This window comes from Xiphophorus maculatus, chromosome 9 (assembly GCF_002775205.1).
Source record: "Xiphophorus maculatus strain JP 163 A chromosome 9, X_maculatus-5.0-male, whole genome shotgun sequence".
Lineage (NCBI taxonomy): Eukaryota > Metazoa > Chordata > Actinopteri > Cyprinodontiformes > Poeciliidae > Xiphophorus > Xiphophorus maculatus.
Window position 1 is genome coordinate 15,737,414 of NC_036451.1, and position 15,139 is coordinate 15,752,552.

The window sequence follows — 15,139 nt, forward strand, 5'->3', positions numbered from 1 at the left end:
GAAGTCAAAGTTAAAGTGCTGAGCTCAGTTTTGTAAAGATTAAATATTTGTGTTAAATAAAAGCAAAGTTTCAGTGTAGGGGGAAACCTTTTATTGATCAAATGCAAAGCCTACTGTTATCAGAAGAATAAAATATATTTTTAGATTATGTATACATGGAAAAATTGTGTTCATCCTACAATTTGGTCTTGTCATCAGTTACAGATGCCTCTGTGTAACTTTGAAAAAAACATCTTCCCACTTCTGATGTAAAAGCGTCCACAGATATGAGAGTTGACTATATTTTTAGGTTGCAATATACAGGGATGTTATCTTAGTTAGAGAAACCTCTTCACTTTTACAAAATAATTACAGCGTATTCAGTACTGTTGTCTACCACCAACATTGTTTGGTTCTAAAAGTTTGGGTCTCTGGGTTTTTGCTATTATGTTTCTATATAGAAATAAAAGACAATTCAAAGTCTAATTAAAACAACAACAAAAAAAACTTCAGCAGCCTGGGAATTGGCTTTGGACAATAAATTTTTTCGATAGAATCATTATGTGTCTAATGTGAAGAAGCTTTGTGAGCGCATTATCTCTGTAAGTATCTGTTTTTAATGTTCATTTTGTAGAAGTATTGCACAAAGTGGAAATTATGTAATTTCTTTTCAGACAGTCACATCGGCGTCCGATGCACAAGAAAATTTTTATATTCTTCTTAACTGCAGAATTTGTGCAGATTGAGTAGAGAAACTGCAACATGTCTGAGTTTGCTGCAAGATCCTATGCTTTATTTTCTCAAAGATGCTACGCACATAAAGTAAAAATAATTTATGGTTTTATCGAACAAAGTTTTTTCCAATTTTATTTTACTGTGAAATCGCAGCATTTTATATATATAAAAAAAAAACCCAAAAAAAACAAAAACCTGACCTGCAGGTCCGATCAACAAGAGAATGCCAATTTCATACTGATTGGTTGTGTGGGTGTGTGTGTGTGTGTGTGTGTGTGTTATGGAGTCATATAGTTGGGATGAAAGAGGCGCTGCCCCATGGATACCTGTGACCTGGTCGACAAGGATACGGGAGGTGATGATGCGTCCGTACTGGGAGAAAAGCTGCTCCAGCTCCTTCTGGGTCATGGTCTTGGGCAGGCCGCTCACATACAGGTTAGCGTCACGGATGGAGGCTGAGCTGGGCCGTGCATACGACACCTGGAGAGGAACACAAACACAGACAGGTTTTTAATGAGTGCTCAATATCTTAAAACCAAAGTTTTAAATGTACTGATCTTGTGAGAGTGTGTGTTCTGTGATTGGAAATTGATGTAGATCATTAGATCCACAGGGAGGAAAATGAGACTTTATTTTCCTCCTTGCCTTGGGGATTATCATTGCTAGGAAAAGATTTAGCTGCTTTGAACCCCAGAGAGGAAACACTTCATGCCTCAGTCAGTTGTTTGCAGGGGAAGGTATAGGAAACTTTGCCCTGAAGACAAAAAAACACAGGTGGCTCTACTTTGAAAACACATCTCAGGATAACAACAAAAGTCTCACTTTACTATTTATTTTCTGCATTATTCTGAATGAAAACATGTCTGAATACAAAAGAAAAACATTGATTTCTTAGGCTGTTATATATCCTGGTTTATTAGACAACAAAGTCATTTTAGACCAATGCTTCATACAAATTATTGCATTAATTTTTTTTCTGGTGAGTTTCCATGATATCTTCTACATTCTGGTTGTGATACATCATGAATCCTGTTACAACTGCTGCTGACTGAAGCAGCTTTACCTTCAAGTACGTTCATAACCCTGACAAGCAGAGACACAAGTCATCAAATAAGGTGAAAATAACACAAGTATAGTGGAGATGTGGTCGTATCCTTGAGCAACAGCATGGAAATCCTGCTTGTGAGAGAATAGGATTGGGAACAGCTGGCTTTCCCCACGTCTCGCTTCTTTTTCACACATTTCCCTCTTCCGCCTATCTGCTCAGCTCCTCTGTCTTCTCCTTCCTCCCCTGCAGCTCTCTCCCTTTTCCCTGCCTGGTTATTTTCCATCGGCTTCCTTCCTGCGTGCTGCCTCACTAAACCTTTCCAGAACGCCTCTCTTTTTATCCCCCCCTACCCTCACTCTTTTTTTTTTTTTTGGTTTTTCCTCTTTTCTTCACTGTACAGCTCTCCCTCATTTTCTCTCCTTGTCAGCCAACTCCAGATGTCTAATCCATCAACACCTCCTCAAGCTGTGAGCAGCATTGTGCCGTGCGATGCATGTGTGAAACAGGAGTGTACGTGTGCTGCTTGTGTGCAGGAAAAAGTTTGAAAAACTAAGTGTGAAGATTAAAGTAATCACAAAGCAATCACAGGCGCGCGCTGGATAAACGTGTCTCAGATTGTGTGCACACGTGTCACTGTGAGCTCCTTGCATCTTCAGTGCGCAGCTTCCCCTCACACCTCGGCGGGAAAGCAGCACCGCTGACAAAAAAACGGAGGTGTCACGACGAAGGAAGCTGCATAAGTGAAACCCAGTCAAAGGCACATTGCCCGGGAGAAAGTGACTCTCCGGACTGAACACACTGGCAGCGAGTGGGAAGGGTGTGACATGAAGAATGACAAACATAATTTTAGAATTACTGCACTGCCTTTTAATTAACCTTGCTGCCTTCAGGCGGGAGGGGGGCTGAGTCTGTTGTGGAAAAGAGACAGTAAGGAAAGAGGGTAGTGGGAGGAAGGAAATTAAGTGTGAAAGAGTGATAGTGTCAGATGGAGATGTAGTGTTGTCTTCTGTCATGACAAAGAACCTTCTTTATCTCAGGAACAACTTGAGGCAGTGTCTTGCGTCACTGAGAGTGTAAAAGAGAAAAATCTGTTAACGCAGACTGTAGCACTGTGCAAACAGCCTTAAACTTCCATTTTTATCCACTGAAAACACACGTTTTCACTTACTTCTCCATGTTGACTGCTTCGCATTGTAACCCCCCCCTTCCCCACACACACACACTTGTATGTGCTGACCACTAGATGGCAATTACATGCCTCTGCTTCAAACATTTTCTGAACTAAAATAAGTATCCGAGGGCCTGTGCTGAGACAGAGTCCAATATCAGGATTTTGTTTCTCATGGAAAAAATAAGAATTTTTATAGATTCAGATTTTGCTCTGCTATTTTTCATTTTATTCTGAATATGTTATGACATAAAGTACCCATGAAGCTGTTAAAATATATATTTATATAGTGGTTATAGTGTAACCAGAAAAACAGTGATACAAACATGACAAAAGATTTGCAACAGTCACATGCTTTTATACAGAATGAATGGATAATAGATAAACTCGTGTCTCCATTTATCGATAGATGGTCAAAATGAGGAATAAATGAATGAACAAATGGACTGATGGATGAATAAATTTAATTTTCAGGCAGTTGAACAGAGATTGAATGTCTAAATTCATAATTTTTTTCTTACTCTTTTCTCACATTCAACCAAACCTGAAAAATGCTTCAGTCAGACTCAATACTTCTATGTACTTTTCCAGACTGGCCAAAGCAAATTTCACTAAATCTATTTGAAAACACTCACAGTAAGAGGCAGATTAAGTTTGTGTGACTTGTTAATATTACTGTATGGCTCCTGAAACAACCTCAATTAAGTGCCTTTAATCTTAGTTCAGATTTGATTATATTACATGTTATGTTTCACAGAATTCCTGACATTCATTACAAACATATCGACTCATTACGAGTCTCGCAAATGACAGTGACGTGAAACGACAGAATCCTTTACTGAACAAAGGCCAAGTCAGGCTGTTTATACTATCAAGGGATTGAAAGGAATCTCTGTGGGATTTCCCACATGCAAACAAGATAATCCCATCCTATTAGATTACATTAGACTGGACTAGACCAGATTAAATAGGATGACAGAAAGCGAGAATCCAGGGATTGCAGAAGAGCAACAGATTACGGCCCCTCTTAACTGCAACACATCAGCGGGCGCTGCTCACACAGGGATATGAGATGGGAAAATTAGATCAGCCTCATGTTGTGACAGCAGCTGCAGAAGAAGTGCTTTCAGGTCTTTGCTTTTTTTTGGCATTAAAATGTATTTGAATGCAGGACTGTGCTGTTTTGTTTTAGACCCATCCATTTTACCTCGGTGACAACCAAAACGCCAGGCTAATTATCCTGAAAAACACTCGGCGATAAAACAGGTTTAGAGTGAAATGGATGTTTGATACATTTCTTCTATTTCACTCAATGATATCTGTATAATTTCACCTTTACAGATTGACATTTAGGAAGGTAATTAGCACATCAACCACAGTCACAAGCTATTTAAAAGGTGTCACTTTGATTTAGATGGTCTTTTTATTTCTCTTGGCTAAAGCACATTAATCCAATCTCGCCCGGCAGCACATTCTATTCCAGCAAATCGGAAAGGCCTCTCAGACAGAAGAAAAAAGCATTGCAATTTAGCATGACCTCCATAACTTTGTGAAGCGCATGCTAAATAAGTTGACTTCTTTTCGTTTTGTGACTTATTGTGTCAGATGTATATAAATGAAGACGGTGTTAATTACCTTGATTGTTTTCGTTTGAAGTCTGAGTCCATTTAATGTGTTGATGGCTTTCTCTGCATCCTTTGGGTCAATGTAGTTGACGAAGCCGTAGCCAAGACTCTGCCCTAAAATTAAAAAGAAAAACAATGGAAAGCAAAGTTTTATTGTGACATTTTTTGTTGTTTCTCTGACATTGAATTTAAAATGGTTAGTTCAGTTCAATTTATTTTGGTAAATTGACAACATTACAGGAAACAAACAAACAAATAAAAACCAATAGACAAACCCATTTACCCCCCCAAAAAATTAATAGGCTGAAGCCAAAGCCTTTACTTATGTACCCTGTTCATTAACTTAGCAGCCTGTCATCATAACAGATATCTTCACACAAACACACATGTATATACATGTATAAATATGTGAACACATACACTCTTTACAAACATGATTACACAATACATATATACATAACAGTATAAGATTTTATCATTTTAAAATTTAAGGCTCTTTTAACCTAAATAATTTTTGAATGCCATAAGGAAGGCTTTTGTTCAGTGCTTTATTCATTATTTCCAATATTTAAATGGTGCCTCATCATCTTGACTGAGACCTGTGTTATTGCTTCTTCATTTCCTGTGAACCAATAATCTGAAGAAGGAGCTAAGATTATTGCCTTTGCAAAATTATTTTTGGCACATTTGTAATTTAAATGACTAATTCACAAAGGTAGAACTATTTAAACTCTTTGTATTGCACTCATAAGCTTCAGTTTTCTGTATTTGGTGACACTATTTGTAAAATATAATGGCTCACTTTGAGTTAAAATAACAACTTTAGCTGTGTGATGAAAGATTTTACAGTATTTTGTTAACGTTATTGCCAAAAAAAAAAAAAAAAGCCAAATCCCACACCTCTTCTCCTCTGGAGTAAGTGTGTTTTAAACGGCGGACTCCCTCTGAGAGCCAGGCAGGCCTGACATCTCTCAGTGTTTCCCTTGTGGATCAAGCCTTTCAACAGGCTTAGGACTTTTAAAAGCGGACGCCTCCAGCCATCAGAGGCTTTCCTCTGCCGATTTTCAGCAAACACCCCCCCCATTCACTAATGCCACACACAAGCTCCAAGATTCCCAGGCAGTTCAAGCAGAGCAGCATGTGCATATTCATTGCTAATGGGAACAGACAGCGGTTAGTCAGAGACAAAGTGAATCACAAAACATGGAGCATGGCTCTTTCACAAAATAAATACTTTTGGGCTATGGATATCACAGCGCAGAACAGCTCAGTAGAGAGCAGGGGAAGAGCCAGAAGGGACTTGTAGTCCTAACATCAAACAGCTGATGATTTTTCTCTTCTTCTTCTTCTCCTCCTCTCCTCCATCTTCTCTGCTGGATTAACGGTGGATTATCAGACACTCTATTGTTAATTAAAAACCTGCCATCCTGGAGAGACCACTGCTATTTTTATCGAGCCGTTCTACATTCACTCTTCCTCTTGGACTCTCAGCTCACTTCAGGTGTTGAGTTTGGCAGTTTAAATATAAGTCTGAGAGAGCCATCCTTTCAGCTTCGGGTTTTTATTAAAACATGCACAGAAGAGCTGGGGAAGGACAAAGCAAGGGAGAAAAAAGAAAATCGTGCATAAGAATGGACGATTTAAGAATAACTGTTGAAAAGTTGTGGATTAATGTATGAATTTAGAGTTGGTTAGCAAACAGGATAAATGAATTTAGGATTTATTTATCCTATCCTAATTTATCCTTCTCTTTATTTGTTCAGTTTATAATAAAAATCCAGATGAGAACTGCTGAGTCTTTTGTCCACTACTTTGCACATTCGTGGCCCTTTCTAAAATTCTTTCTCCCGATTATAAACATCACAAAGTTCTGGACAAATCACTCCAATACACCAAAAAGATGGACTCACTGGTGCAGACATTCTGGAGCTGCCCAGTCTGGGATGACTGTGGACAACACTGTTTTGTCTAAAAATATCCTCGTTATGGTACTCGGTACTGACATGTAAATGATACTGGCATATATACTTTATTTATGCCTCTATGTTTTATGAATGGGAATACTAGATGAGAATTTATTCCTTCCCCTGGAAGTTTAACACCCTGTGGAGCTGAAAATACCAGGCTGGCTGCTATCGTTTCTAAAGTAAAGACAGAGAGAAACATCTGCCTAAAGCTTCAGACCAGCCTACATCTAACACTTCCTGCCCGTAATGGAGTGGCTCACAGTAGGGGTCCACTGGCAGACTACTTGCATTCACATGAATGAGTGGGAGATGGTACAACAACAATGGCAGATGTACACACATTCGTATATCTACTAATCATTTAAAAGGGTAGGAAACCATTTAAAATTGCAGTTTTGACACTAAACCTTCTCCAGCTCTGTGACAACAGGGACATGGTTAAAATTTAAAGTACAATGGTCTCTGAGGACCAGAGTCAAGGACCAGCAGGCTGCAAGGTTAGCGCAGTCTTTAAATGTTTTGTCTATTTCAGCCCAGGAAACATTGTCATTATAAGTTGATTGAAACAAAATCTGATGCATTCTGACACCTATCTGTGAGAAAATCTTCATCAATTTGAGTTAATCTAGGTTGTCTATGTCTATATATCAGACCAGGCAGGCCAGCTTTTGTTCCCCATGTACATGAATATTCCTTGGATAGCCATTACAATGCTGCCGGTTCACTGTTGCTTCTTCCGTAGACTATTTTTGATGGACACTGACCACTGCAGACCAGAAGCACGGAACAAGAGTTACAGCTAGGGTCAATTATGAAGAGGAAATAGCCTTCATTGTCCCCAGAAGTGGAAATTCAGATGTAACAGCGGGACCAAGATGTGTAGATTCACACAAAAAGATCAAAAGGTGTCGAAAATATACATAAAAAGACAAAATTAACCATAATAATAATAATACATTCTACAAGAATATACCACTTAAAAACTATTGTGCAGTTATTAGAAATAAAAACATTCACAATCCATGGTATGTGCAACTGAGAAGAATTACTTGTGCATGTGTATTAAACATTGAAAACTAAAAACTGTTTACAATATAGTATATCAGTGCAGTTCAGAAAAACAGATGTGCAGTAACAGCAGAAATGTTATTTAAAAGTGAGCAAAACAGTGCTATGCTAATGACGGTAGGAATGTAAATACATTGATTTGGTTGTAATGCTAATAGAGTCTAACAGCTGCTGGGAGGAAGGATCTACAATACTGCTCCTTTGTGCATTTGGGATTCAGCAATCTGTCACTGATGGAGCTGTCCAGTTCAGCATCAACTTCATGCATGAACTGAGAAACAATGTCCATCTGTGATGTTATTTTAGCCAGAGTCCTTTTGTTTCCCACTGCATGCTAAATTTACTGTGGGAAACTTGCACATACAGCATGTTTGGTGAAATTTTATTATCTGAAAATTATATAATTGTAAATGATAAGAACCACACCAATACTTTATAATTACAGAAATTATGGCTGCATCTGAGGCGGCATGAAGCAGCTAATGGAAAGCCTTGATATATAGCCTTTAATGGGATTTTAGCTAAAGGAAGACCATCCTTATGCTTATCAATTAGCTGAATAGATACATTAAGTTATATATTTTAATCATCAACTGAATGGTAGAACTCGAATGAAGCTTTGCTCTTGAAAATGGCTTTTTAATGAGGTGAGATAGAGACTTGTTTTTGATTTGTTAGCCCTTTATGAGCATCATTTACAGCACCCTAGACGAACTTGCTCAGTAGTAAAAAACTGTTTTTTATGGGGAAAAAGTTTTAGACGTAAATATGTAAATCCACCAATGGTATAGAGGTCCTCAAATGGACCATGTGAAGTATATAATCCCTGAGCGTACAGTAGGTTGTTAATGATAGAGTGTGTGCAGTTCAGATACTGCAACAGAGCTGCAGTGCTTTATCACAGAGTGGCACATGTCCGCCTTCACTGAGAGACTAACCACAAGGGGCTGGAGGAGTAAAGAGGTGGGGGCTAAGCTCCACTCCTGTGTCAGACCTTTTGTGCAATTGGACGTAAATTGTAAAGGAAGGTGGGCATGTTTTTCAGTGGTAAAAATCACTGCTATTTCTAGTGAGACGCTCTTTGGTGTGTTGGCGAGGAGTTACGACTAAGCCATTATTTGTTTCCTGAGGAGCAGCAGGATGCCCAATGTGCGAGATGAGAAAATGAGTGTACTTTGAGCTGGTGTCCTGCCTGCTGGCACCAATATGTAATTTAATTTTTCCCCCCTAGTTCCCGTCTGTGTATACACACATTCATATACAGTAGGTAGGAAGGAGTCAGTAAACACTAATGCCACTTTGAAAAATCCTATATCTTTATATGACCGGCATAAGTAGATACATGCAGAGCTACGTGGGTATCCAATCATGTTTTATACAAATAACATTTTTATGACGCTGTGTACTGTATGGTATACAATCTTATGCCAAAAAAAAGAGATTCAAGCGCCTATTGGCTGTCATTGGTTTTTGCCTTTTGTTGTATTATGTGACTAAGAGCCATGAACTGCAGACATGAAAGCTTCTCCATCTCAAGCCATCATCAGGCAACACACTATACTCCCTTTGATCTAAAGTGGGAGCTACCAAATGAAACACACGGCTGCGAGAACCTATTTTACAGTGTACCTTACTGCACTCTATTGTTCCTAATAACGCTCCCTAAAATTGTGCAGCTATTAATCAAAAAAGTTCATTTGAACTGTAGATGCTGCAGTACAAACAGGTATTGTATGGCGCTGCAGTTGCATGTAGGTGGGAGAGGCAATTTGCAGTGCCATCGTGTTCAAATTGTATTTAAATTATTCATTTTGTACTTTCATAAAAATAAGAAATGCAACACAGCCCCTGCATGAATCTGCAAAGATGTTTAAAAATATATAAATATAAAAAAATCCATTTGTGAGACAGGAGCTTTACAGGCTATCTATTTCAGTTTCCCATTGATTCCCATGTGCTGTCAGCAGCTGAATTTTCTGTCACTCAGAGGTCAGAGAAAGACACACAATTGAAAATGGCAAAGAGGAGCAGCAGTGTGCACAGATCAAGAGAGCTATGAGCAAATGATGCAAAAGCATCTAATGAAGACCAACTCTGTTTCAATGTAACAGAATATCTAGCTGAATTGCTACAAAATTTTAGATTAGACCAAAAAATTTTTATGTCGCATTGCTTCCATCTCATGGTTTCCCCTTAGCAGCTACAGCAACTCCAGGTAGAGCTATTTCTGATGCTATGAAGCTCTTCAAGATTTAAAAAGGTACCCTGTCACCAACTTTATGTCAAGCCCCATCTCACTTGCCTCAAAGACTCTCAACCTCATGAGAAATGGGAAGAGAGACTAAACACAAAGAGAACAAAAGACTGCAGGGCCTCCAATACCAGCAGTACAGTAAGAGCATCCATGTGGCATGTATTGAGCCCATTTAAATAACTAAATTCATAAACAGAACCGCATCCCCCGCACATGCATCTACTGTAGATCCCTCTCCCACTCACTCATTCAACACATCTTTTCCTCCTGGGTTGCCAAGGTAGCAGCCACTGTTGCAGTCAGGAGGCTCCCACTTTCAGTTCCCAAGGCCCTGCTTCCACCAACACAGACACACACTTGCCCACGCCGGAGCTCAGGGACAAACACGCACACACGCGCAAGTAAGCCACCCCCTCACGGTGGCTCCCAGAGCCTCGGGGCCAGTGGATGGCCGCCTGCAGTGTGTGGGCTTGCTGTTTAGCAGTGTAGCTGAGAAAAAGGAGGAAGGCAAGCTCACACACCAGACAGAGGAGCCCCCTTCGAGTTGAGGATAACCCTGTTATGTCAGGACAGAGAATTATAACATCCTGAACCGGCCTGGGTCCCCTCCGAGTCCCTTTACCCAATTCAGCCAACACTCTGGCCTCTCCACCTGCTTGCATAAAGTAAATTAAAAAGTGAAAGGTTGGAGGGCGGGGATCCCGCCTGGAGGCTGTCTCTGCCTTTAGGTCCGGGGCTAGCACAGGGGACAATTGCAACCCCTGTGCTCCATGTAAAGGCCACTCAGAGTGAAATGAAAGGGGACAGAGGCTGTCTGACGTGAGGGTCACAAGAGAAACAGTGCAGCCACGCAAGCTCAGGACGGCCAGTTCTAGGTATAAAGATAAAGCAGGGAAGGGAAACTGAAGGAGGGAGGGCGCTGAGAGGGGAGACAGGACATTCTCGGGACTCTGAAACTTTAATGTGTGTCTGCCTGCTTGTGCATGCACCTCTGAGCCTGTCAGCTCTCTTAATACCTGGCTTTGGAGATGTCAAATCCTTTTTTCATCTCTTTCCATGTCAGCTTTGTTCACACTGTCTTCAGCCTTCAGCCTATTTTCAGGCTCAGATAAATGCAGCCTGTATGTGGGATATAAACACCAAACTAGATCTCACACAGCATGATTTCAGCAAGGATTAACAGCAGTTTGTAACAGTTTGTAGCTCCTGGGAAAAATATCAGATAGCTGTTTAAAAGGTAATGTTGGAGGAAATAGCTCAGATTTTAACTCTAAGCATGAACATACTCAGCTTCACTCACGATCATGGCGTGAATATTAATTTATGATGTACCAAAACAGAGCTGCGTATCAGTGAAAGGATAATGTAGTGAATATTACCTCCACTGATATGTTATTGTACATCAAAACAAGATATGTTTCACTTCTAAAACAATGCCACAATAAAAACTAATTAAGGTCAAACCTTCATATTCAGTTTAGGCAAAGCAAACTGCAGTGCCTTAGTACTCATACCCACTGAACATTTTGTCATGTTACAACCACAAACATTAATATTTCACAGATAAAAATCTTAAAAACATTCTGTACACGTGTCTTCAAGCATACTTGGTCAGGCTGCAATTACAGCTGCAAGTTTTCTCTGTTTTCACCAGTTTCACATATTTAGACACTCAAATTTCTGCAGTTATTATAAACAGCAATTTGCAAGTCTTGCCACAAAGTCTCAACTTTGGCCATTGTAATTAATCAAGCTTTCAATCCAGATTTTCTTCCTTTACTTTTCTCTATCAGTCCATCAACACTGACCAGCCTAATTGTCCCTGCTGAAGAAAAGCATCGTAACAACAGGATGCTGACCATATATCCCAGTAAAGATGGTGTTTTCAGAAAACTACTACCAATGAACAGTGGTAGTTTCCCCATAAACATGGCATTTTGCTCTGGTCAGTTTTGTGTTACTGACCAGACCTTCTTCTCATATATGGAGGATGAATTGAGTAAAACTTGAAAATGTTTCCAAATGTTTTGGTGTTCTTCTTTATGCCCTTGCTTAGAGACTGGATTTGTGATGTGAATCTTTAAAGGTTACAGATCACTGTATGCTTCTCTGTTTCACTTAAAACTCTCCTTGGCTGGTCTTGTTTGGAAGCCACACTCTGTCCATTTTTGGGTGATAACCTCATCATGCTTTAAACTTTTCAATAATTTTCTCCCTGGCCATTTGGGTGTGTTCACTGGACTTGAATCTAGTTCTCTAACAGACATATTTGGCCTTTACTGAACAGCTGCTTTTATGAACAATTACATTCCCACAGTTTGACAGAATTTTATTTTTGGGGTACTAATGGTGGCTGCATATAAATACATTCCACACTTTTCAGATGCTTATGAATCCCTTTCCTTCTACTTCACAATTATGTCCTTCGTTTTGGTCCATCACATACAATCACAATAATACACATTGCAGTTTGTGATTATAACATGACAAAATGTAAAATAACAGTGAATAGAAGAGTAAGAACAATATCTGTTAGAAGCAGTTTGTGCCCACAATAAATGAATAAAGGTTTTACCTGCCTTCATGTAAGAATGTATCCACTGTAGGTTTTCATGAAAAAGTGAAGCTGCTGTCTGTCAGAGGTGCTCCAGCTTGAACTACTCCACATCTGACATCACTCTCCATCTATTTTTCATGGCCAACATCTGCTTGGCTTGCTACATTGTCACTATAATTTGCATCAGTTCCCCAGGTTCCCTGTATAAAACCAACACATGGAAGGTGACTAGCGTGCACAAAAGGACTTCAAACAGTGGGCTTTTAGATGATTTCCTTACAGGGTTTGATGTAGAAATAAGAATGACTTCAACTGCAAAAACAGAATAAATGGTAAGCAGGCTTTGATGCAGAAGCTTTGTAAGTGCTATTACCTGAGGAACATAAAGGTGACATGAGCAGGCAGAAAAAGGCTATCACCATTGTAATTTTGTCAGGCTTTTGGCTCCGGTAATAATCAACAAGATGCTGGAATGCAAAAAAACGTCTGGCCATAAAACTACAAGCCCCCTTACCCAAACTGCTACTGCCCCATCGAAGCAGTCAATTCTCGCTTCAGCGTAAAAAAGTTATTTTCTTCTCCACATCATTATAAAAACAAATGTGTTCTTTTCTTCTGCAGAAATGCAGCTGATGCAGGAAAATTATTCCGTGAAATGACTTGCTGACAAGGATCAGTCAATTCAATTTCTGTGTGCACTGGCATATGTAGATGTTTGGCTGTGCTGATTCAGTACAAGGTCCACATGAATTTCTCTCAAGTGCTGAAAAATGTTTTAACTTGTGTCTAAATGAGATATCACTTGGATTTAGCTCTCAGAGTGGTTATTTATCCGTCATCATATATTTGATTTACTTTTCCTACGATTTAAAGACGGATGGAGGGGAATATGAATGCAAAGTGCTGTAAGGGGGAATATTTTAGCTCGCAGATTCTAAAAGCTGTTGCTGCTGTGATAAAAGTACATTTTATCACCGCAGGAAAACTTTGTAAATTCACAGCACTGTGTATTTATATTCAGCTACCCCCTACTGACTTTGAATGGGACAGATTCATGAAGTCTCCAGCTAGTTGCAAAATCAAGACATTTTCCTATCTGAGCTGTAGATCGCTGCAGCTCCTCCAGAGTGACAATAGCCAGTCTGTCAGTGTAGTTGGACAGTCATGTCCTGGTATGTTTGCAGTTGTGCCATACAGACTCCACCATCTTAAAAAGTGAAAATGTTCAAGGGACCTGAATTCATTTTCAATGCACCACTGTGTCTTCTTCACAAGTACAGAGGCAGGCAAGGCATGGACAGGTGGAAACCAAGGGCCTGTGTGCAGGTGTGTGTTTTTGTGTGGATTTGCAGTAAGCTTGCTTTAAATAAAAGATTAACCTGCATGTCCCTGGCGTTTTATGAGAGCACCAGGCAGAAGTAGTTGCGTAAGCAGGCATGAAGGTAGGTGAGCAGGCAGCCGTGCAGGGAACAAGAAAGACACCCAGGGGTGGCTCTTCTACTGGCTGAAGTCAGCCAGGGTGACAGACAAAGCTGAAGTGTCTACGCCTGCCAGCACTTGCCTGAGCCTCACGCCATCCTGGCGTCATTGGATTTGACAAGAGCAAGTCCACAGGAAGCAGCGAGGATGCTGAGGACCTGTCTGTCTCGCATACCTCTGAGAAGTTCAAGTGCTAACACCTTGTCAGCAGGTTAGTCAGGACTCAAACACAGCTGGAAAAACAGAGGTGCAGAGAAACACATGCCAATTATCGTTTGCTTGAAGTGTGCCTGATCACATTTTAAATAATAAAGTTGATACAAAAGTAGAGCCGCTCTTACTAATAGTTAGAAAATGTACATCAAAGTGCTTTTGTGAATATTTTTGTGAATTTTTCTAAGAACTAAAAACCAGTTCTGTACTTTTCACTCAGAATAACAGAATAAGAAAGCAGACGGGTGTTATAATTCCCACCAGTATGAATAATTTGGAACTACTGAAATCCCTAATCCTAAAGATTCAACATAGCAAGAAAAATACTCTCCTCTTTAAATCTTGACACAGTCAGAAATTTTAAAAGAAAGACTCTAAATGTCGATCTTCCTCACATTCATTTGCACATTTTAATGATAGATGAGGAAAGGCTTCTAATGTACGCTTCAGCCTGGAAAAAAAAGAGAGATCTCTTTAGACTTACCACCCTCCCTCTCCCAAACCTGGCTTAGTCTGTTAATGATTTGGATGACTGTTAGAGAGCATGAAGCCTCTTGGCGTTCCCTGCTGGAAGGAATCAGTGCTTTGTTAGCCTAAAAGTTTGCACGGCAAAATTGCACCCATGGGAGAGCAAAACAGGCATACACCGCAGGGGGAAACAGAGGGAGGGCAGGATTTATTTATAACACTTTTTGCGTCGATGCTAAGTCATCACATAGTCCTTGTAGTGCAGAGCAGAGAAGCACCATAAACAGCTAAGAAGTGAGCGAACAAAGATTCTCATTCCTCTCAGTCCCCGTTTAGGAGCAGAGCAAATTTACAGCGATGCTCGACGTTTCTCAAACTCTCTCCAAGTATCTGCCGCTCGCTCGGTTCCTCGCTGTGCCTGCTTGGCAAATCACACTTGAAGCAAGGGAGGGGAGAAAAGAACCAGGTGGAGAGAGAACGCGGTGATAGCGATGATGATAGCATGTGGTATCCCGGGGTTATTTTTGCACACAACATCCACCATTATCCTGACGTATCTGACTCTCAGGCTCCATTTT

At 40.0% G+C, this 15,139-nt stretch overlaps 1 protein-coding gene across 8 annotated transcripts in view; it reads right to left on the reverse strand.

The window, feature by feature from the left end:
* The window catches only part of elavl4 (ELAV like RNA binding protein 4), a 90,296-nt gene that overhangs the window by 30,460 nt on the left and 44,697 nt on the right, over positions 1–15,139 (reverse strand). For all 8 annotated transcript variants that reach the window (XM_023339658.1, XM_023339657.1, XM_005806364.2 and 5 more), the window contains 2 exons: positions 4,566–4,669; positions 1,041–1,194 (listed from right to left, as the gene is read on the reverse strand). In XM_023339658.1, coding sequence (XP_023195426.1) covers positions 1,041–1,194; positions 4,566–4,669 — 258 coding nt within the window. The remainder of the gene's footprint in view (positions 1–1,040; positions 1,195–4,565; positions 4,670–15,139) is intronic.